General features: G+C 47.4%; 2 protein-coding genes across 42 annotated transcripts in view; one reads left to right on the top strand and one right to left on the bottom strand.

Moving 5' to 3' along the window:
- The window catches only part of NUMB (NUMB endocytic adaptor protein), a 189,783-nt gene extending 174,948 nt beyond the window's left edge, over positions 1 to 14,835 (top strand). For 15 of the 39 annotated variants that reach the window (XM_082733413.1, XM_082733443.1, XM_082733410.1 and 12 more), the window contains 5 exons: positions 3,692 to 3,896; positions 6,363 to 6,656; positions 8,621 to 8,770; positions 11,713 to 11,859; positions 12,751 to 14,835. In XM_082733413.1, coding sequence (XP_082589539.1) covers positions 3,692 to 3,896; positions 6,363 to 6,656; positions 8,621 to 8,770; positions 11,713 to 11,859; positions 12,751 to 13,466 — 1,512 coding nt within the window. In that variant the 3' untranslated portion in view covers positions 13,467 to 14,835. The remainder of the gene's footprint in view (positions 1 to 3,691; positions 3,897 to 6,362; positions 6,657 to 8,620; positions 8,771 to 11,712; positions 11,860 to 12,750) is intronic. The other 24 variants (XM_082733429.1, XM_082733431.1, XM_082733424.1 and 21 more) reach the window with 3 other exon arrangements.
- A 131-nt stretch (positions 14,836 to 14,966) lies between these two features.
- PAPLN (papilin, proteoglycan like sulfated glycoprotein) overlaps positions 14,967 to 21,888 on the bottom strand; it is a 32,512-nt gene continuing 25,590 nt past the window's right edge. For 2 of the 3 annotated variants that reach the window (XM_082733384.1, XM_082733385.1), the window contains 2 exons: positions 20,329 to 20,495; positions 14,967 to 17,032 (listed from right to left, as the gene is read on the bottom strand). In XM_082733384.1, the coding sequence (XP_082589510.1) occupies positions 16,857 to 17,032; positions 20,329 to 20,495 (343 nt within the window). In that variant the 3' untranslated portion in view covers positions 14,967 to 16,856. Of the gene's footprint in view, positions 17,033 to 20,328; positions 20,496 to 20,531; positions 21,188 to 21,888 lie in introns of those variants that run through there. The other variant, XM_082733386.1, reaches the window with a different exon arrangement.

Here is a 21,888-nt window from a genome sequence, read left to right as displayed (position 1 = left end):
GATTGACTCAGTTGATTAAGCATCTGATATTCAGCTCAAGTCATGATCTCAGGGTCCTGTGTTGGAGCCCTGCATCAGGCTTCCTGCTCACCCAGGAGTCGGCTTCTCTCTCTTACTGTCCTTTCCCCTGCTCATGCGGCTTGCTTGCGTGTGAACGCGCTCTCTCTCTCTCTCAAGTAAATAAAATTAAAAAAAAAAAAAAAAAAAAAAAAAAGCTCTTGGAGACAGTGATATAAACTATTAAGAGTCCAGGCTCTGACTCAGATCTGGGTTTCAGGTCTAGTTCTGGTTCTTAGTAACTGTGGGATTTGTGGCAAGTCATTTAACATTCTTTAAGCTTTACTTTCCACTTTCATAAAATGGAGATAACAGTTGTGAAGACTAAGTTAATAAAAGTACTTTTAGTATAGAGTTTTTCACAGGGTCACTGCCCTAAAAGTGGTGGCTAAGATTGTCAGATGTTCCTCCTTTGTTTGACACAGTGCTTTGAGAATGAGTTGAAATAAATAAACTACCCTTTTTTCTTCTGTGACTTCAGTAAGTCACATAGCAATGTATTTTGCTATTACTACATAAAATCCAAAGAGTTCCCTTACATTAATTAAAACACTTTTATCATCAAATCCTGGTCCTTCAGGCTGTTTGAATCTCCTTGGCCGGTGGTTATCCTGTATCAGGATCACCTGGAGGGCTTATTAAAACAGTGTTTTCAGGGCGCCTGGGTGGCTCAGTGGGTTGGGCCTCTGTCTTCGGCTCGGGTCATGATCCCAGGGTCCTGGGATCGAGCCCCACGTCGGGCTCTCTGCTCAGCAGGGAGCCTGCTTCCTCCTCTCTCTCTGCCTGCTTGTGATCTCTCTCTGTGTGTTAAATAAATAAAAATTTAAAAAAAAAAAAAAAAGCCTCTGCCTTCAGCTCAGGTCATGATCTCAGGGTCGTGGGATCGAGCCCCGCATCGGGCTCTCTGCTCAACAGGGAGTCTGTTTCTCCCTCTTTGTCTCTGCTTGCTCTCTGCCTGCTTGTGATCTCTGTCTAATAAATAAAATCTTTTAAAAAAATAAAATAAAATAAACAAAAAACAAAAACAACCAGTTTTATTGTCCAATCCTGGTCCTTCAGGCTGTTTGAATCTCCCTTGGCCGGTGGTTATCCTGTATCAGGATCACCTGGAGGGCTTGTTAAAACAGTGTTTTGGGGGCACCTGGGTGGCTCAGTGGGTTAAAGCCTCTGCCTTTGGCTCAGGTCATGATCCCAGGATCCTGGGATCGAGCCCCGCATTGGGCTCTCTGCTCAGCGGGGAGCCTGCTTCCTCGTGTCTCTCTCTGCCTGCCTCTGCCTACTTGTGATCTCTGTCTGCCAAATAAATAAATAAAATCTTAAACAAAACAAAACAGTCTGTTAGCTGGGATGTCTGGGTGCCTGGTGGTTCAGTCGGTTATGCATCTGCCTTCAGCTGGGGGCATGATCCCAGAGCCCTAGGATTGAATCCCACACTGGGCTCCTTGCTCAACTGGGAGCCTGCTTCTCTCTCTGCCCTGCCACTCGCCCTGCTTGTGTGTGCACTTGCTCTCTGTCTCTCTCTCTCTCTCTGACAAATAAATAATATCTTCAAAAAAATAGTTTGTTAGGCCCCACCCTCAGAGTTTTTCAAAATTCAGTGGATCACAGATGGAGGGGCTTGGAGAGGGTCTCTATTCAAGAACTTCTGTCCTAGGCCTAGGAGAAATAAGCTTTGGGCTGTAGCTCTATTCTTTTTTTTTTTTTTTTTTTTAAGATTTTATTTATTTATTTGACAGACAAAGATCACAAGCAGGCAGAGAAGCAGGCAGAGAGAGAGGAGGAAGCAGGCTCCCTGCTCAGCAGAGAGCCCGATGTGGGGCTCGATCCCAGGACTCTGGGATCATGACCTGAGCCGAAGGCAGAGGCTTTAACCCACTGAGCCACCCAGGCGCCCCTGTAGCTCTATTCTTAAAATAGAGCTGTTCAGATGCAGACAGGTTCTGAAATTTTTTCGGTGCTCTCTCCTATTTCATGCTTCAGTGCTGTACTCTTAATATCATCCCCATAGGGCTTAAGTGGGTAGGAGAAGAATAAATGAAACAAGATGGGATTGGGAGGGAGACAAACCATAAGTGACTCTTAATCTCACAAAACAAACTGAGGGTTGCTGGGGGGGGGGGGGGTGTTGGGAGAAGAGGGGTGGGGTTATGGACGATGGGGAGGGTATATGCTTTGGTGAGTGCTGTGAAGTGTGTAAACCTGGCGATTCACAGACCTGTACCCCTGGGGATAAAAATATAAAAAATCTAAAAATATATATATATCATCCCCCTAAGAAGTTAGATGGAAACTCATGTGGATGAATAAAAAGTAACTGTCAGTTCTTAGTCGGCAGTTATGTGAACTCTTAGTTTATAGTCGTGTGACAAAAGGCATTTCATACATGACTTCCTGTTGTATCTGATACTGGCATATAAAATGCAGGAAGTTGCTCAGAACCAAATGTAGGAGAAGCTGCCTACACTGTGTGATTTTGAAAATTCCACAGAGGGTTCCCTGTTCTCAAATACCTTTTTTCACTGTTAGTGATACCAGCAGTTACTGTATCATCTCTATTTTTTTATTCCACAATTAGATATGTGGTTTAAAATACAGATAACCCTGATAAAAATAATCCATTGCATTTATTAAATTTACTCTAGGTTATCCAGTTTATCTTTTTTTTTTTTTAAGATTTTATTTATTTATTTGACAGAGAGAAATTACAAGTACACTGAGAGGCAGGCAGAGAGAGAGAGAAGGAAGCAGGCTCCCTGCTGAGCAGAGAGCTCGATTCGGGACTCGATCCCAGGACCCTGAGATCATGACCTGAGCCGAAGGCAGCGGCTTAACCCACTGAGCCACCCAGGCACCCCTCCAGTTTATCTTTAAAACAATACTTAGTTTGTATAAGCTCTCCTCTCTTCCCACACACAAACAAATCAATTTTATTTATTTAATTCCTTTATAAGTAGGGAGTGTGGACGAAATCCTCCTTTAACTTCGGCCTGTGTGTGGGTGGGAGGGAGAGTTGAGGTAGAGAGAGCTGGAAGATGGGGAAGGTAAGGGGGAAAGCATCCAAGTGATGAGGGCCTAGAATGGGGAAGGGTGCTTAGGGAGGGAGCATTTGGAAAGGGGAGACTGAGAAAGCTAAGCTTTCCTTTTCATAATTCCTGAGTCATCTCTGGAGTTGTATTTAGTTAGCCAAAGTTTTAAGTTTCCATCCTGTTGACAGTCTGTTTAGCCTCCTGAAACTTACCCTGCCTTTCCAGTAGTTTCTTAGAAATGCTTGGTACCTATTACCACTGTTCCCCTAAATGGCAAATGCAGGATTTATGTCAGGACTTAGGGCTTTAGACCTTAAGTAGTGTCTCCTAAGCTGATGGCCAGAGCTAACATGAGTGACAGAGGGGGCCTGACTGATAAGGAGGTCCCTGGGGCAACACACAAAAGCACAGTGCCCACCACAGTAAAGTATCATAAGCATGACCTGAGATGATTTATTCATTTAATTTGCCATATTGGTATGTTAATAAGCTGGAGTTTCTAATATTTTGCCATGTGTGAAAAGTAGACTTATTTGTGGTCCAGGCTAATTTGTAGTTGTTGGTACTGTAACTCTAAAAAAGTTTTTTAAACCTTCTGTTACGTACAGGGTGAAAGATTGAGTCATGCAGTAGGCTGTGCTTTCGCGGCCTGTTTAGAACGGAAGCAGAAGCGGGAGAAGGAATGTGGAGTGACTGCTACTTTTGATGCCAGTCGGACCACTTTTACAAGAGAAGGATCATTCCGCGTTACAACAGCCACGGAACAAGCAGAAAGAGAGGAGATTATGAAACAAATCCAAGACGCCAAGAAAGGTACAGCTGGTTCTGCTACAATTTGCATTTATACAAGTTAACATTTGGAAGCTCGCAGGGGTAAGCTTTCTCACAGTCAGCGAGAACTCTTAGCAATATATGAAAACCTTCAGAACAAAGCTGAAAACCTAAACAAAGGCCTTTCCATTAGAGTGGCTTGTTTTGTGGCTTCTGAGGTGTTTACTGTTTCCATTACCGGAAGCTGGGGAGGAGGCTGAGAGGACATTTGAAGAAGCTACATTGAGGGAGCCTGGCCGATAAGGAGGTCTCAGGGGCTGCTCACAGAAGCACAGTGCCCACTACAATGAAGTATCATAAGCATTACTTAGGATGATTATTCATTTAATTTGCCACAGTGATACATTAAATTATATATTAAATTATAATTTTAAGCTGGAGTCCCTAACATTTTGCCTTGTGTACAAACAGACTTCTTTTTGGTTCAGGCTAATTTGTAGTTATCAGTACTATAACTCTAAAAAAGTTTTTTAAACCTTCTGTTACCCCCGCTGTTTAAAAACAAAATTGGGGGGACACCTGGGTGGCTCAGTTGGTTAAGCAGCTGCCTTCGGCTCAGGTCATGATCCCAGCGTGCTGGGATCGAGTCCCACATCAGGCTCCTTGCTCGGCGGGGAGCCTGCTTCTCCCTCTGCCTCTGCCTGTCATTCTGTCTGCCTGTGCTCGCTCTCTCCCCCTCTCTCTCTCTGATAAATAAATAAAATCTTTAAAAAAAAAAAAATTGGGGAAATCCACATGCTAGAACAGACTTCTTATTCTGATGCATCTGATCTCTCTGAGAAGCAAATGCTACCAACGACCTACATCTTGAAGGAGGAAGTGCAGTTTCCAGGTTCAGGCTGCAAGAGGCCCGCCGATGGTGATGCTGGGTGCAGGGCGGGTAGAGAGTTCACAGCAGAGAGTTCACAGCCGTGCATTTCGTATTAGATGATAGCCATGTTTTAGAACTTTAGTGAAAAAAGTCCATAGATTTTGAGAAGCTAACTTATCTTCTTCCGAAAGCCTCTGTTAACTTTAGTGTGTGATTTTTGCAGAGTTGGTGAATTTTTTTCAGGTACACATGGCAGCATAGCAGAAATGCCTGTGCAAGTTATTCAGGAGTCTATTGTCCAAAGTCGGGTTTGAGTGTATTGTAGAACTAAATGATAGGGCTTAGGAAAAATGCTGCGCATTCTTGTGTACAGCTAGAGTTGAAACCGACGAGGAATGTTTTGGAATTAAACCATTCAGTTTAAATATTACATTAATAAAAACTTGCTCATTTTTTACTCTATCCTTTTAGTTCTAAACCAGCCATTTTAGAGAATATCATTAGTCTACTACTGACTCAAACAACTCTAATTCTTAAGCCAGAAAATATATATATATATTTTATTTGAAATTCTTGATTATGATTTTTAAAAATGTCTTATAAACATTACATTTGCACCAGATACCAAAGAATAAAAAACACCATGCTATTCTTAACAGAAAATTTAGTATGTATAGTTATTATTTAGTGGGCTTCAGTGGTTTTTCAGACTGGGAGCATATTCTTTAATAACACCAAATACTCCTCCTCAGTACACGTAGCACCTGCTGAAGTGGTTGAGTCGTAGCATCTAGAGGATTACGGGCAGAGGCGGACAGAGATTTACCACCACCAGAATGGGACTCAGCTGGTACTCACGTAGAGATGGCTATGTATTTAGGTGTAATCCAGTTTAAAATTTTACTCCTGTGTGCTTTTATTCTGATGAGCCACAGATGCACATTATTTATGATTTTAAAAAGACTGCTTTATGACATTCTTTAATATCTAATCTAACTAACACTTGCTTGGACCTTTCTGTCCCTGGCACTCCCAGCGTCCTCTCTCCCCCAAAAAGCAAGTGAACAAGCATTGAAAACTATGAATCATCATTCTTTAAAGGACCTCACATAGGAGTTCACAGGTGTTAGGTTGTTTTGTTTTGTTTTAAATCTTGGTCAGTCTTCAAGTCTTTTTTTTTTTTTTTAAGGTTTTATTTATTTATTTGACAGAGATCATAAGTAGGCAGAGAGGCAGGCAGAGAGAGAGGAGGAAGCAGGCTCCCCAATGAGCAGAGAGCCCTACGTGGGGCTCGATCCCAGGACCCTGGGATCATGACCTGAGCCGAAGGCAGAGGCCTTAACCCACTGAGCCACCCAGGCGCCCCAGTCTTCAAGTCTTAAGTTATGAATCCCTGCATGAGAATCAAAGATCTAATATTTGTGTCTTAGTAGGTATGCCATGACGTGTAGTAGGATATTAAACCTTTTATTTGTCTGAGCTGTAGGAGATCTGAGCGCTGCTTTTAACCTGTCCTTTAAGAGACACATTGGGAAGGAGTTGGGTAAAAGGACCTAGGAGGGTTTGGAGTTCCTCCACTGTATAAGCTGGAATTATTGGAAGACTGCTAAGGTCCTCTTTCTCTTGACTTTCTTGAGCTGAAACAGATAAGACAGTTGCTGGCTCGTCAGTGGCCCCTGGCAATGCCGCCCCGTCCCCGTCCTCTCCCGCCTCTCCCACTTCGGATGCCACAGCCTCCCTGGAGACGAACAATCCTCATGCCATCCCGCGCCGGCACGCACCCATTGAACAACTTGCTCGCCAAGGCTCTTTCCGAGGATTTCCTGCTCTTAGCCAGAAGATGTCACCCTTTAAACGCCAGCTCTCCCTGCGCATCAACGAGTTGCCTTCCACTATGCAGAGGAAGACTGATTTCCCCATAAAAAATGCAGGTAATGCAGCATCTGCCTGACTCACGGGTGCTCCAGCACAGAAGCGTTCTCATCACTTCCGGCGGAGACACTAATCCCGTCGGGCTAGCCACCCCTCTCACTCTGAGGCTGGTTGCTGGCTATATGTATCTTGCGTCGTTACCCCTAGGAGACTACTAAGGTTCATGCAGGGGAACGTGAATTGTTCATTTCTCTTCAACAAATAGGTGACAGAGCCATGATGGGAGTTCGTGGACCGAGCTGCAAGGCTTGCAGTTTGTCCTGGTGGAAGCACACTGCCTCTCAGCCAGCCTACTTCCAAACATCAAGGGTCTCGAGTTTCCGTTCTTATTCTACCATTTGGGACCCAACAGAGAGTTAATTTAAAAGGCTTTGGAAACACATCTCTTCAAATGGTATTACTGTCAGATGTACCAGGAGAAATGGATAAGTGCTCATTGTCTTTGTGGCTCATTGGCTCCATACAGAGGAAACTCTAAACGGGTTTCCTGTTTAAATCAAAAATCTGTTGTTCATCAGAGACAGTGGGCTTGCTCACACATATCCATTACCTTTCAGAACTGCCACACAGGCCTTTGTGTGGCCCCTGTACAGCTGAGCCAGCCCTGGTAGCTCTATCCTCATCATAAGATCCGGAGCTAAAGTGTCAGATCTGGTCAGTGCTTTTTTGGGCTCTTTCTAACTTTGCTCTGAGACATGTTGAGCCAGTGCCATAACAGGACATAAGGAAGGTGTGTTTCCCTGGGACACTCCCGCTGGTGATATGTAGAAGTTCAGAGAGTTCAGTTTTTTGACTGTTAAAACTAGACCTACCCAGCAGTTGGACTAGATGATTACTGAGGGTCTTTCCAGCTCTCAGCTTCTGTAAACACAGAAATTCCAGATGCTTTCAGGACCTTGTCTTCAGTTCTCCTCTGGAGCAGATGGGAAACAAAAAGCATTCTTTTTTTCATAGCTGAGTGACAGAAAGGTTCACATACTATCAGCTTCCCCAGTGATGCAGAAGTATCCCAGAGTCATTATTAAGAACAAAGCCTCTGGAGTCCTGGACCCCAGTTTGCTTTTTCATGTTATCACAGCTCATATACTTGCTACTTTGGTGTTTTTTGTTTTTGTTTTTAGAGCAGGGGGTAGGGAGGTGGGAGAAGGGGTTAAAGAGAGAAGGAGAGAGAGAATCTTAAGCAGGTTCCACGCCCAGCATGGAGCCTGATGCAGGGCTCAGTCTCACATCCCTGAGATCATGAGCTGAAACCAAGAGTTGGACATTTAACCGACTGAGCCAGCCAGGTGCCCTTATACTTGCAACTTTGGAAAAAAGTGTGATGACATGGTCGTAGCTTCTTAAAGAGAAAAAGAGCTGCACTGCTGCCTCTGACTTTAACCCATTTCCTGATCAAGTTTCTAAGTGGCTCCAGAACTATACCCAGACCTTGGGAACTAGTTGGGAGACAAACAGGTTAGAGATGTCTTCCAGAAAGATCTAACTGGCAGAAAAAGAGAACACCAAGTTCTAAGTAGTTTCACAAAGGAAAGGATATAAAGAAGTCTGGGGATTGGCAGGGAGGAGGATAGTCCTTAGTACATGAATGGTTGACATTTTAGATCACATTTTTTGAAGATTTTATTTATTTATTTGACAGACAAAGATCACAAGTAGGCAGAGAGGCAGGCAGAGAAGGGGGGGGGGAAGCAGGCTCCCTGCCAAGCAGAGAGCCCGATGCGGAACTCGATTCCCCGACCCTGAGACCATGACCCGAGCCGAAGGCAGAGGCTTTAACCCACTGAGCCACCCAGGCGCCCCTTTATATCACTTTTTAAAGCTGTTTTTATAGTCCCACTTGACAGTTGAGATTTTTCTTTCACAAATAAGGGATGCGTTATAAAAATGCCACCTAGTATCATACTGTTTTATTTTAGAATTATTCAGTTTTCCTGTCTGGAGCCATTTTTTGTTTGCCTTACAGTGCCAGAAGTAGAAGGAGAGGCAGAGAGTATCAGCTCCCTGTGCTCACAGATCACCAATGCCTTCAGCACACCCTCCGAGGATCCCTTCTCATCTGCCCCAATGACCAAACCAGGGACCGGGATAGCACCACAGTCTCCTGCCTTTCAAGGTTGGTACCCCCTTGGCCCGCTCATTTCTCCTTGAAGCTTGTACTTTTATGGCACAGCTCACTGACTGTTGGTTGGCACCCTGAGCTTCCCAAGAGCTGGTCAGACCCATTAATTTCCCTGTCTGATGATGTCTCAGATGCCTTAATTTCCCTGTTCCACAATGTCTTTGTTCTCTGTCCCAGTCCTGTTTCCTAAAATGTCTGCATTCATCATTCTGCATGTACCTATCATCTTTGATCCCCTTCTGTTACGAGCTTTTGTAGTCCCCCACACCCTGCTTTATTTGCCACTTAACCATTAAGAGAGTTTCCAGCTAGCTCTAGAAGCAGCAGTCATCAGAGTTGGTTCCAGTGTATACCTTTTTTTCAAAAAAATTTTTTTAAGATTTTATTTATTTGTCAGAAAGCACAAGCAGGGGGAGTGGCAGCAGACGGAGAAGCAGGCTCCCTGCTGAGCAAGAAGCCTCATGCGGGGCTCAGTCCCAGAACCCCGGGATCTTGAGCTGAGCAGAAGGCAGACGCTTAACCAACTGAGCCACTCAGGCGCCGCACAGCGAATGTGTTCTTAGCAGAGTAGTTCTCAACCTGGGGCGAACTTACTCCCTTCAGGGAAGATTTGGCATTCACTGGGGACATTTTTGGGTGTGACAGCCTGGAAGGGGTGGTTGCTACTGTCATCTGCACAGAGGCTGAGGATGGTACTAAACATCCTTCAGTGCGCCCTATAGCTGCCCTCGTGACAAGGAATCAGTCATCTGGCCCACATGGTCAGTGGTGCCAAGGCTGAGAAGCCCTGAACTAACCTCATCTTCCTCCTGTCACAAGAGGCTGTTAAAGAAAAAGGCACTTCTTCTGGCTCTTTAGTTCATCTTCTATAACAAGTGTCCTAAAATTTGCCTTTGTAAAGGCATTGAAGAGTTACTAAAAGTTGTTTTCATAGATGCCGAGTTAATAGCTGGTTTTGACTCTGAAGTCCACAGAGAGTCTATATATAATTTAAATTACAGACTTTTAGAATTTAAGCTCTTATAATCACCATTTCTTTATTTCTTTTGAGAAAGAGCTCAGAAGTTTTTTTTGGTTTTTTTTTTTTAAGATTTCATTTATTTATTTGACAGATCACAAGTAGGCAGAGAGGCAGGCAAAGAGAGAGAGGGAGAAGCAGGCTCCCTGCTGAGCAGAGAACCCTACGCAGGCCTCGATCCCAGGACCCTGAGACCATGACCCTCTGCTGAAGGCAGAGGCTTTAACCCACAGAGCCACCCAGGTGCCCCCAGAAGTTTTGCTGTTGGAGACAGTACCCTGTTCCTACCAGAGGAAGCTACTACATGCTTTCCTTCAGAGTCTCTTTTTAATAACAAAAAGAAAGAAAAAAGTTCATTATAGTCATGCACACCAAATGGCTTTTCCTTTCATATAACAAATATTTATAATACCTATAGTAGGCACAATTTGTTGAGCGCTTATTAGCACTGTGGCTGCCACATCTTGGTAAGGACTCATGCATTTTCTCACCTTATTTAATCTCCACAACAACCCTTTGAGGTAAGCATTACAGATAAGGAAAATGAGGCTCAGAGAGATTGTGTAAATTGCCCAGATTGCAAAGCCAGGATTCAAACCAAGGTCTCTGAATATCCTACCTGTTACATTCTGCTGCCTCTGTGCCTGTTTACAGTGGGATATACAGAACTGAATGGAACATAGTCCTTTCCCTTTCAGAAACTACCGGTCTATGTATGGATGAGCTAGTCTTTCAGACAAGCCCTGGGGTAAATAGTACCAGTGCTGTAAGCATGGTTGCCTGGTCTTAAAGAGGAAGTGATTAAAAGCAAAGAGCAGGGAACAGTGCCTGCTTGTCTGCTCTGTACTAAATACGATAGAGAGCTGGGTTAAGGAACAGACACTCTTGGAAAAGATATCTGGAGTAAAGGAGCAAAGGTTAAGAGATTTTAATAAAGAGAGAGAAAAGAATAATAGTACTTTGAAAATTATTATATTCAATAAATAATTGCTGTCATACACACACACACAAAAGAATAATAGTACTTTGAGATATTATGAACATTACTGAGGGAGAAAATCTTCAAAAAAGAGAGATGAGATTAATTCTGTAGGGAATTACAAATTTATTAACCAAATGAAAACATATACCAAGTTTGATTTCTCTTTTATAACGTGAGTATACGAGCCTTAGGGGGGTTTTGAGAGAATTAGATAGGATGATGCATTCTCAAGTAATGTTAATGAAGTATATTAATGATCATAAGGGATCATTATATTTAACCCATTGTTATTGTTGGCATCATTTGAACTTTTGGAAGAGTGGTAGGAGAAGGAAATGCTTTATCTACATCATTATACCAAAGGCCAAGCTATATCTGGAATAGATTTTTGCTGCTTGTTAGACAAAGCAGCTTTGTTCAGCTTAATTGGAAATTGTTTTTCTAGGTTTCATTTCCTCTCCCCTGTACACATATTTTCCTAGAACGGTCACTTGACTTCTTTTTCTTTCTTTCTTTTTTTTTTTAATCAGTGTAGCTATTTTATTTTATTTTTATTTTTTTTAAAGATTTTATTTATTTATTTGACAGAGCTCACAAGTAGGCAGAGAGGCAGGCAGGCCCCCTCCTGAGCAGAGAGCCCAATGCGGGACTCGATCCCAGGACCCTGAGATCATGACCTGAGCGGAAGGCAGAGGCTTAGCCCACTGAGCCACCCAGGTGCTCCCAGTGTAGCTATCTTAATTACAACTTCTAATTCCCTCTTCGCCAAAAGGTTTGTGTATCCATTGCAAGATGGCATGGTTATCGCAACATCAACTTTTCTGTCTTTGTCTGTTCCATCAGTATTGCACATTGGCCTGACTGACCCAGCTCCCGGGGGTCGCCCATCCACCCTGCATGAATTAACTCCATCGATGTTGTCTGCTCCCATTGTAGCTAATGGCACTGACTCAGCCTTCCATGTGCTTGCTGCTAAGCCAGCCCATACCGCTCTAGCACCCGTAGCAATGCCTGTGCGTGAAACCAACCCTTGGGCCCATGCCCCTGATGCTGCTAACAAGGGAATTGCAGCCACACATTCGGGTAAGGTGGCCGTGGGTGGTGGTGAGGATTCTGGGATCAGATGAGTGACGCCTATTCAGGAATCAGCCACTTACCTGAGTGGGAACCAGGGCGGAATCCTTTCAGGAACAGTATGATCCCTCCAGAAATAGATGGCGAAGGAGATAAACTCAAGAGATTAGATTCAGTAGTTCTTAGGGCTATGAAATAGAGCCAACCCCTAGAGCTTTCATAAAATACAGATTCCCGTGCCCTACCCCGAGGCAGCCACTGAATTTGGGTATGTGTGGACATGCTGTAGCAGTTGGGAACCCCACTTCCTATGTGGCAGGCCTACAGAAAGGGCTGCCAAAAGTACTTCATTTTTGCTTTTCTGTACTTCCCAGTTTTCCTATAGTGAACATTTGTTAACTGTAAAATCAGAACAAATTTTTTTTTTTAAGAACAATTTTTAAATAGTAATGAAGGCAGTTCACCTGAAGGATAATATGTGTCTGGAAGTGAGACAGGGGCCGTGAGGCATATGGCCAAGTCCCTGGTTATTTTTATTCTGTTAGAGCAGAAGATGAATCGCCTTGGGCCCTGTAGAGCATCTGCAAGCTGGTCTCTGTACCATGCAGTACAGTACAGCAGTAGGAAAGGGTTTCTGATGCCGGCCGGTTGCCTTCGTCGCATGCAGTCGAGCCCCATCTAGACAGCTCCTCCGCATGGCTGAGACAGCAGCATGGTCTGACACGTTCCCTTTGTCCTAAAACAATACCTCCTCAGCTGGTTGAAGAGACTTTTCTCCCGCGGGCCAGAACCACGAAGTGTCCACATGTTAGGATTAGTCAAGTAACCAAGGTTACCAGGTAAGGAAAGAAGCCCCTAAAGATTGATTCTTTTGTCTCTCTCCATCGTGTGTGTTCCCAGGGACCGAGTGGGGTCAATCTTCTGGTGCTGCATCTCCAGGTCTCTTCCAGGCTGGTCACAGACGCACACCCTCTGAAGCTGACCGCTGGCTAGAAGAGGTGTCCAAGAGCGTCCGGGCTCAGCAGCCCCAGGCCTCCGCCACTGCGCTGCAGCCAGTTCTCCAGCCTCCTCCACCCACTGCCATGACCCAGCCGGCGCCGCCTTTCCAAGGGCATGCATTCCTGGCCTCTCAGCCTGTGCCAGTGGGTGTGGTCCCACCCCTGCAGCCAGCCTTTATCCCTGCCCAGTCCTATCCTGTGGCCAATGGGATGCCCTATCCAGCCCCTAATGTGCCTGTGGTGGGCATCACTCCCTCCCAGATGGTAGCCAACGTGTTTGGCACTGCAGGCCACCCTCAGGCTACCCACCCCCATCAGTCTCCCAGCCTGGTCAAGCAGCAGACATTCCCTCAGTATGAGACGAGCGGTGCTACTGCCAGTCCCTTCTTTAAGCCGCCTGCTCAGCATCTCAACGGTTCTGCAGCTTTCAATGGTGTAGACGATGGCAGGTTGGCCTCGGGAGATAAGCACACAGAGGTTCCTGCGGGCACCTGCCCAGTGGATCCTTTCGAAGCCCAGTGGGCTGCATTAGAAAGCAAGTCCAAGCAGCGTACTAACCCCTCTCCTACCAATCCTTTCTCCAGCGATTTACAGAAGACGTTTGAAATTGAACTTTAAGCTGTCTCTATGGCTTACGTATTTTGTCTGTACTTAGGCAAGGGCAGGGGCAGAGGTCAAAGGAGCAAAGGGAACTTTGTGTTCCCAATCAGTATACTTTTCACTAATCCCAAAGGTCCCAAGGAGCATGTCCAGGCAGAGTGTGCTAGGAAAGGTGATTTTTTTTTTAAAAATGGAAAAAACATTCCTAGAGAAGAGTTGTCTTGCAGTTAGGCTAAAGAAGCCAGAGAAATGTTGCTCTCTGTCCCCTTCTTCCTCCCTCAGCCCCTTACAGATCTCTGGCAACAGAGAGGCAGAAGTATCTGAACAGGAATTTGTATTCAAAGCACATTTACTGGAATATAAAACACAACGGGAAGCAAAACAGTCTCCCTTTGTTTTTCAGGCCATTCACGTGCCGCCTCTCAGTGCTGGCCTGTCAGGTCAAGAACATGGTGGCCTGTGCTTGGGCTGGGGACGAGAGGCAGGCTGTGCCGCCAGAATTCCCAGGAGGGCACATCAGCAGCTGCCCAACAGAGCTATATTTTAGGGGCAAAGTTGAGCTTCCACTTTGAGTAAGAATAAATATTATAAATATATATCAAAAAAAGCCAAAATCTTTATTTTTATGCATTTAGAATATTTTAAATAGTTCTCAATATTAAAAAGTTGTATGAGTTGTAAGTAATCTTGCCAAAGGTAAAAGGGTTAGCTGTAAGAAATTGTACATAAGATTGATTTATCAGTGATGCCTATCGAAGCGGAGAGAGGAAAGGTTGGGAGGTACAAATGGGATCCTAGCTTACTTGGTATCATTCATTGTAAGTAGCACATTGCAGCAACAATCATGCATATGACCAATACAGTCACTAGGTTGTAGTTTTAAAGAAATGAAAGAGCAGTATTGTCCTGGTTTTGAACCTGTGATGAAATTCTAATGTCATTATTTTAATGGACTCAATCTAAGTACACTCTATAGAGAATATGTCTTTTCTTTTCCGTACTGCTGCAGTTTATGTTAGTCCTCTACTTAACACTAAGGTGACAATGACATAATCACGTCCATTGACAGGAGCGCAGGTTACTGTGTTGGTTTGTCATGTGGGTCTTGGTGGGTTTTGTTTTGTCCTTTACGTTTTGTCCCCAGGAATTCCGTGGGGGTGGAGATTGTAGTTTCATTAGCCGCGCGCGTCCGTCCCCCGCGCCCCCAAACCTGTGGTGAGCAGAGCATCCGTTGCCAGCTGCGGCCTCTTGACCTCTGGTAACAACATGAGATCCCATCTCATTTTTACTTTTGAACGTTGGCCTTACAATCAAATGTAAGTTATATATATTTGTACTGATGAGAATTTATAATCTGCTTTAACAAAAATAAATGTTCGTGGTAGAAGCTTTTGCCCATGAAGGGCTGGTCTTTCCCCTTTTCTTTATCAGCAAATATGTTGCCTTTTAGTTCTTTTTGGTCTGTTCTGCTGTTCGGCGGCTGCTACAGAACTCTGGTTTCATAGCTGGAAGATCTTGTATTGGGACTAGTGTACTTGTTTTATTGAAGTGTAATTGGCACACAGTGTTAGTTTCAGGTGTACAACATACTGATCCAACAGTCCGTACATTGCACAGTGCTCACTAAGTGGTCACCATCTGTCACCACACATGCTGTTACAGTATTGACCATATTCCCTGCGCTAGACTTTTCCTCTCCGTGACTCCTAACTGGAAGATTGTACCTCTAGATTAGTCCCCTTCATCTGTTTTGCCCATCAGGACTGGAATATTCTTAAAATTCACTTTTGTGTTTATACTTTAGGCTTTGGTTGCTCTAAGCATATCTCTGATGTCAGACTCTTGCTGCTCAGATTGTGGTCTGAAACAGGAGCATGGACTGCACCTAGGAGCTGAGTAGAGGTACAGAATCTCAGCCCCACCCTCCCCACCCCCAGCCTAGTCGTCAGAAAATACCCTGGAACAAGGTTCACCTGAAAGGCCCTGCTGGAGTGGTCAACCTTGGATACATACTATAATCACCTGAGGAGCTTTTAAAATCCTCACCCTGGCCCCTACTCCAGGCCAATAAATCAGAGTGGTGGTGGGGGGACCCCCAAGTTCAGTGTTGTTTTTTTTAACCAAAAATAAAAGCTCCCAATGTGGAAGAGGGTTGAGAACCACTGGTCCAGCTTGTTAGTGTTACTCTTTGCTATAACCTTAGCCCAGTACTCTGACTAGTTCTGAGAAGAGCTACCCTCGAACTTCCCTTCTGAATGATGTTGCCAGTTGGGGAGAACTGGGGAGTCCAAGAAAGTAGCCCTCAGTTTCCAGTTTGTATAGCAAAACTAGCCATGGTAAATGAAGGGGGATCCTCCTCTGTATTTTTTTAAGTGGAAAGGAAAAAAGTGCCTCTGCCCCTAATCCACGTTTCCTGTATTAACTGAGAGGTAGACCAACAAGTGTCACTCCCCCATAATGCAGTTTCTCTTTTCCAGCCAGTGTGGTGGTAATAAGTCAGCTTTCCCCGTAATGCCTGCCTATCCAATGTCCCAGAATAACCTGTCAGGTTCAGCTGGTCCTCTGGAGGATGTGTAGAATGCAGGCCTCTTGTCTAGCAGCAGCGAGGAACGGGAGGTTCTGAGATGGAGGCGACTTCTGCCACCTGCAGCCATTTCTGAAACTACTTCATTGTTCATACGTGGCCTTCCCCTTCTTCTCTCCCCTGTCCTGCCGGTGCCAGTTTTGAATGGTCTGATTCTGCCTCACAGATTCCTGCTGGGGGAGGAGAGGCTCCCCGCTGGTCACTGTGCAGAGCGGGTCAGCTCGATGCAGGGTGAGGGGACCCTCACAGCCAGGCTCTGCGCGTCAGCCTCCGGAGGGGGACCCCAGTTCGGCCATGCTGACGGCACCAGCTGCTGCTCCTTCACCCCATCCCCGTGCTGTGCTGCACTCGGCAGGAGCTCTCACGGGCGTGCCACTGACTGTCCTCATGGGAGGTTGAAGCTGCCCGCCCGGAAGGGTGAGCGCGACCGGAGCAGTGGACCCGCTGTCTGACCCGACGTGCGAGGGCGTTCTAGCAAAGAGAAATGGCCTGACCCGGCAGGAGTTAGTGTGCCCGGGAGATACATGGTAACTTCGAAATCCTTCCACACCTCCCCACCCAGCTTTCAATGAATTGAGAACCCTGGTAACGTGCTTTAGAACCCAGTGAACGGATCCTGCGTAACAGAAATGAGGGAGGAGGCCGGAAAGGGTGGCCTTCTCCAAGCAGATGCCTCTTGACAGCTGCCTGTGGTGGCGGAGTGCGAGGTGGGTGCTGGCCCCGCAGGGCGGCCTGAAAGGGCCCCTTCTCTAAAAGACAGACCCCTTTGCCAGCCGGAGGCCACAGGCCGAGAGTTGCTTCGGGACCGGGCCCGCGGCCAGCCTTCATCCCTGCTGCCAGACAGGCTGAGCGGGAGGCTGGGAGCGGGAGCAGCTGGCGCAGCAGAAGCTGGAGTAATACTCGTTGCCGCAGAGCTGGGCCTTCAGGATCAGATCACAGTTGGCGAGCTCGGGCTGGTCCACACACTCCCTGCCGAGGGCCCCGGACTGGCCGGGCAGCGCTGCGGAAGGAAGCAACGGGGGAGAGCAGGGTAAGGAAGCTGTGGAGGCTGAAAGTTCCCACCTGCCCTTTCTTTGCCTTCAAAGGAAAGCAACAGTAGGAGCGCCAGGTTTCCAAAAAGCACAGTCGCTCTGTACTCTTTAACACCTCTGTGCAGCCCCCGGCTGTCGGCCTCACAGGACAGGCCAGGGTCCTGCAGCCTCAGCCCAGGACAGACTCTCAAACCTTGACTCCACGTGATGACTCATCCCTCGAAGTTAACTCCCTGCCCTCGAGCTTGCGACCTGCAGAGCTGGATGACAATTGCCTTCGCTCTTGGATTGGCAAGGAAAGGAGGGGCACCCGACCTAAGTCGAATGGAGTTGGACTAGAGCTGTCTCCTTTCTCTCGTTGCTGATTCCTTCTAACCTCAAAGGGTTTGTGGCTTCTGCAGCCCGTTTATCTCACCTCGTTCCCCATCTTCCCAGTTCTCCCACTTCCCCCAGAGAGAGCCAGCGAGCTCTTAGGCAAGGTGATGAAGAGAACAGCCTTAGGAGCCTTGGCTCTAACATTGTCGGCCCCTCCGAATGTGCTAGGAGCTTCGGTGCCTTAAAAACCCTCGGGAGAGAGGCACCTGGCAAGCTAGGGCTGTAGAGCAAGGGACTCTTGATCTCAGAGTAAGTGAAAGAAAAAAAAAATTCTGAGTTTTATCCCACTGCTTCATCTTGGGACCGAAGTGGCCTCATCTGGTTAATTTCCCTTTTCTTTCTGGAAGGAGCTCTTCTGACTCAGCTGGGTTAGGCCTGATTAGCACCTTCCCTAAAGTCAGACCTCACGGGCTGATCTTCATCTCCTCTCCCCCTCCTTTCTCCCGGAATACAAGAAGATCATGCCTGGGTGGTCTCAGTACCTGATTCTAGACAGATCTGGGCTATCAGTATAATGAGAGCACTAAGCCCGCCTTTAAACAACGGGTTTGAATTGTGCGGATCCATGGTTTATTTTTTTTCCCCACTAAATACTGTACAATACTGTAAGTGTATTTTCCTTAGGATTTTCTTAACATTCGTCTAGCTTACTTTGCTGGGGATACAGTATGTAATACAGATACAGTCTGTACTAACTTACCAGTAGGGCTTTAGTCAACAGGCTGTTAGTAAAGTTTTGGGGGGTCGAAGTTCTACGTGGATTTGACTGCACAGACGTTCCTCAGGAGTCAGTCGTACCCACGTTAATATAAATATCAAGCCATTTATACATTAAAAAAAAAATCAGTAACTTTGGTATCGACTTGCTCTCAGCAGTTGCAGCCCTGGGGCCTGTCAAGGGCCCGAGGGTCGGCGCCCAGCATGGTGAGGAAACACACCAGCTCTGGAGCCAGACCGCTGAGCTCCGTCCTGGCTTTCCTGCTTCCCAGCGGGTGACTTTGGGCTAGTGACTCCAGTTCTCTGCCTGAGTGGACGGGAACAGCTCCTTGGGCACACAGTGACTGTGGCTAGAATTTGAGTGCTGAACTGTGCTGTGCTAGCCCCACTCCCACTCCCTCTCCTTCAGAAAAGGAGGGAGCCTCTACGTTTTATCCCTCCGGTGTTTTCTGTTTCTCACTCCCGTCTTTTAGGCAAGAAGGTTGAGAAATCCTCAACAGAAGCGTGTCCCTTAACCAGAGCGTGACTAACGTGACTAACTCAAGGCCCGCTCACACTAATTCCAGAATGCCACCAGACCACGGATCGGGCACAGGGAGGCGGCGTCAAGCAGTGAGACCCTACAGAAAGCATAATCAACAAAATGAATACAGAGAGAGGGGCAAGACAGCTTCTAGTCAAGAAAGGTGCCCGCAAAATAGAGGAGCAACACTCCCCCAGCAGAGGGCAGAACGGTGTCGTGTCCAGGAGGCGGCCCAAGCCGGACACTGCGGCGTGTGACCACACATCAGCAGGCGCCCACCAGACTTTGCTGTCAGATGGGTTTCTGATGATAATTTCCCATGTAGACGTGTCTGCAGTGAGTCACAAACACAAACACTTGGGTCCTCGGACAGCTCTTTCTCACACTAGTCTGCATTCCAGCTGGTCTCAGGTCTCGTTAGGTCTGGTTGGTTTGTAGACAAGAGATCAATCTGCTGGGCAGGGAGGAAAGAAAACCGGCCCCGGCGGTCTAGCACTTTAGTGAATGTCAGGCCTTCCTGCGCCCCTGCACTCTGTCACCAAACCTGAGCACCTAGCGCTGTCCCATTGGCTGTCCTAAGCAGCTCAGACACTGGAAGCCTGCATATCAGTCTGATTCACTGAGCAACGTTTCTACCGCGGACTTTCAGCCTCTAGCACTGGCCACTCCCCACCTGCAGCACAGCAGCCTCAGAAAGGGGTGGGGGGGCTCCTGAAAAGTCCGCTTCAGGCCTCACGGGAGCTGGCGGCTCAGCCTGGGGCTCTGCCCTGCTGGTCCGTCCGTGGGTCCAGACCAAGGACCCATGAAGGGCAGGCTAGGCAGAGGGCAGGCCTTCCCCTTCCCCTGGCCCTCTGACTTAACTTTACAGCCCTTGTGAATCCAACATTAAGCCACAGTCTACCGTACTGATTTTGAGATGTGCTGATTTCCCATTTAACACCTCTCAAACTGGACTGCATCTGCATTGATGGTGTCTCAGCACTGTGTGTCATTGAACAGGTGGAGCAGCATTTTTTTCTTAGTGGTGTGATACCACTTTACAACATGGGCCTTAGGTTCACTAATATGCAACTCTGAGCAAGAGCTGGAGAACACAAACTGCTGAATAATGCAAGTAAAATTCTGCCAGTCACTGGTATAATCATTTAAGGAAACGAATATTAAATATGAGGACTAGGGTCTAGTCCCAGCTTAGCCCCTCATAGGCTGTATGGCTTACAGAAACGCCACATACGGTCTCTGGATATCTGCCTCATTTGTAAGATGGGGACACTAATCCCTGCCCTTTCTGGGTTACATGGTCAGAGAGCCATAAAGGCACTTTTCAATCTTAGGACCATTTTTTGCCGCGCTGATTAGAATGGACGCATTTAACAGCCTCTCTGCCTTAAGTACTATAATGAAATTCCAGTCAATCCTATGTTCTCGGAATCAGTAAGTCTTAAGTGATATTTGACATCACCTGTTGTTACCAGATGCCTCCCTCTGCACTATCTCCTTCCCCTTGCCACAGGTGACGCTCCCAGGAACTGGCAGAGTGAGCCAGGACCCTTGCTAGGGTCCCCCAGGCTGCAGAGCCTGCCCTCCCCACCCCGTGCAGCACAAACCCAGCTCTCAGGAACGAGCAAGTCCCTGGGGTAAGCCCCTTACCCGGCGGGACCACCCTCACATCCGTGCTGCGGCTCACTGCCTGGCTTCCGCGGTAGGCGCTGCACGTGTACGAGCCCTCGTCTCGGGCCTGCAGGTTGTGGATCAGCAGGGTCCCATCTGGGGACTGGTAGACGCGATGCCCGTCGGCCCTCACCGGCAGTCCATTCCTGGGGGGGAGAGGACGCGGAAGAGCCGGCCAGGGCCCAGGAGGGGACAAAGGGAGGAGGTAATCGTTGTGGACAGATGACCCTCACCTCAAGAAACCAATGGGTCAGGGTGCCAAAAAGAACATTCTCAAAGCAAAGTCACTCAAAAGTGAGGTGAACTCACTCTAACGGAGCATGCTGATCTAAGTTACTGTGAACCTGCCTCTTGATCCACAAAGGAACCCTGCTCTCTCTTTTCATCAGCAAAGGTCTTTTAAGGGGCATGTGGGTGGCCCAGTTAGCTTAAGCCTCTGCCTTCAGCTCAGGTCATGGTCTCAGGGTCCTGGGATCGGGCTTTCTGCTCAGCAGGAAACCTGCTTCCTCCTCTCTCCCTGCCTGCCTCTCTGCCTCCTTGTGATCTTTCTCTCTCTCTCAAATAATTTTTTTTTTTTTAAGTTCTTTTAAGCAGCCATGAGGCCAGGCCCTGTGCTCAGTGAGGGACATAAGCACTCCCTGTCTTGAGGGCACTGCACTAGGGTACAGGTGTTTAGGGGGTCTTCCCTGAGGATGACCTAGCCGAGCCCTGACCTGAGGAGGAGGAGGAGCAGCGGGCGGTGAAAGGGAGAACAAGGGGACTCACGAGCTCAAGGGGCGGCCATGGTCAGAGCAGGGAGGGAGGTGGGCACAGCCTAGACCGGACTTTGGCCTGGACCCTGCGGGGCATGGGTGGGTGTGAGCTAAGCAGGAGGGACCAAGTATCTGTCCTTGGAAAGGCTGCTTCCTGGGTCAAGGACAAACCTGAAAGCAGAGAGCCGGGAAGTGGCCACAGCAGACGTGCACACATGGGGGAGGGTCTGATTTGTGAGGTCGGGGGCAAAGAGATGAAGGAAGACAGAGGTTCGGGGCTTGGGTTACTGGGTAATAGCGGCGTCTCTCCACCACGGGGAGATCGGAGTGGGGAAGAGGGCTGAATGGTGAAGGCTCTTTTCCACTATTTTGCATTTCGGGTGCCCGTGAGATAACCAGGAGGCGATGGATTTGGGGTCTAGACCCAGAAAGCCACGTGCCAAAAAGGTTATCCAAGGTGAAGTTAGATCAAGAACCACGGACAGCCCCTGAGGTGCACCAGCCTCTGAGGGACTGGTGTGAGATGAGCCAGCCAGGAAAATGGAAGCAGCGACCAAAGACCAAGGACGAAGGCCAGAGGACAGGAGTTTCCCGGAGCCGAGGAGAGGGAGCAAGTCGGAAAGTGCACGCGGTCGGCGGAAGAGCAGGTCACGTGGGGGCTGAGATTCGTCCAGAGGATGTAGGGACAGGGCAGTGTCCCTGAAGCAGGGGTGATGTGAGCCGCTGGGAGTCGGGAGGTGAGCAGGGGGAGACCACCAGTCCGAACAGCCGTGCTGTGATGGGGAGG

Source organism: Mustela nivalis, assembly GCF_964662115.1.
Source record: "Mustela nivalis genome assembly, chromosome: 6".
Classification (NCBI taxonomy): Eukaryota; Metazoa; Chordata; class Mammalia; order Carnivora; family Mustelidae; genus Mustela; species Mustela nivalis.
The sequence above is the reverse complement of the archived record's forward strand: the minus strand, read 5'-3'. Positions and strand labels throughout refer to the sequence as shown.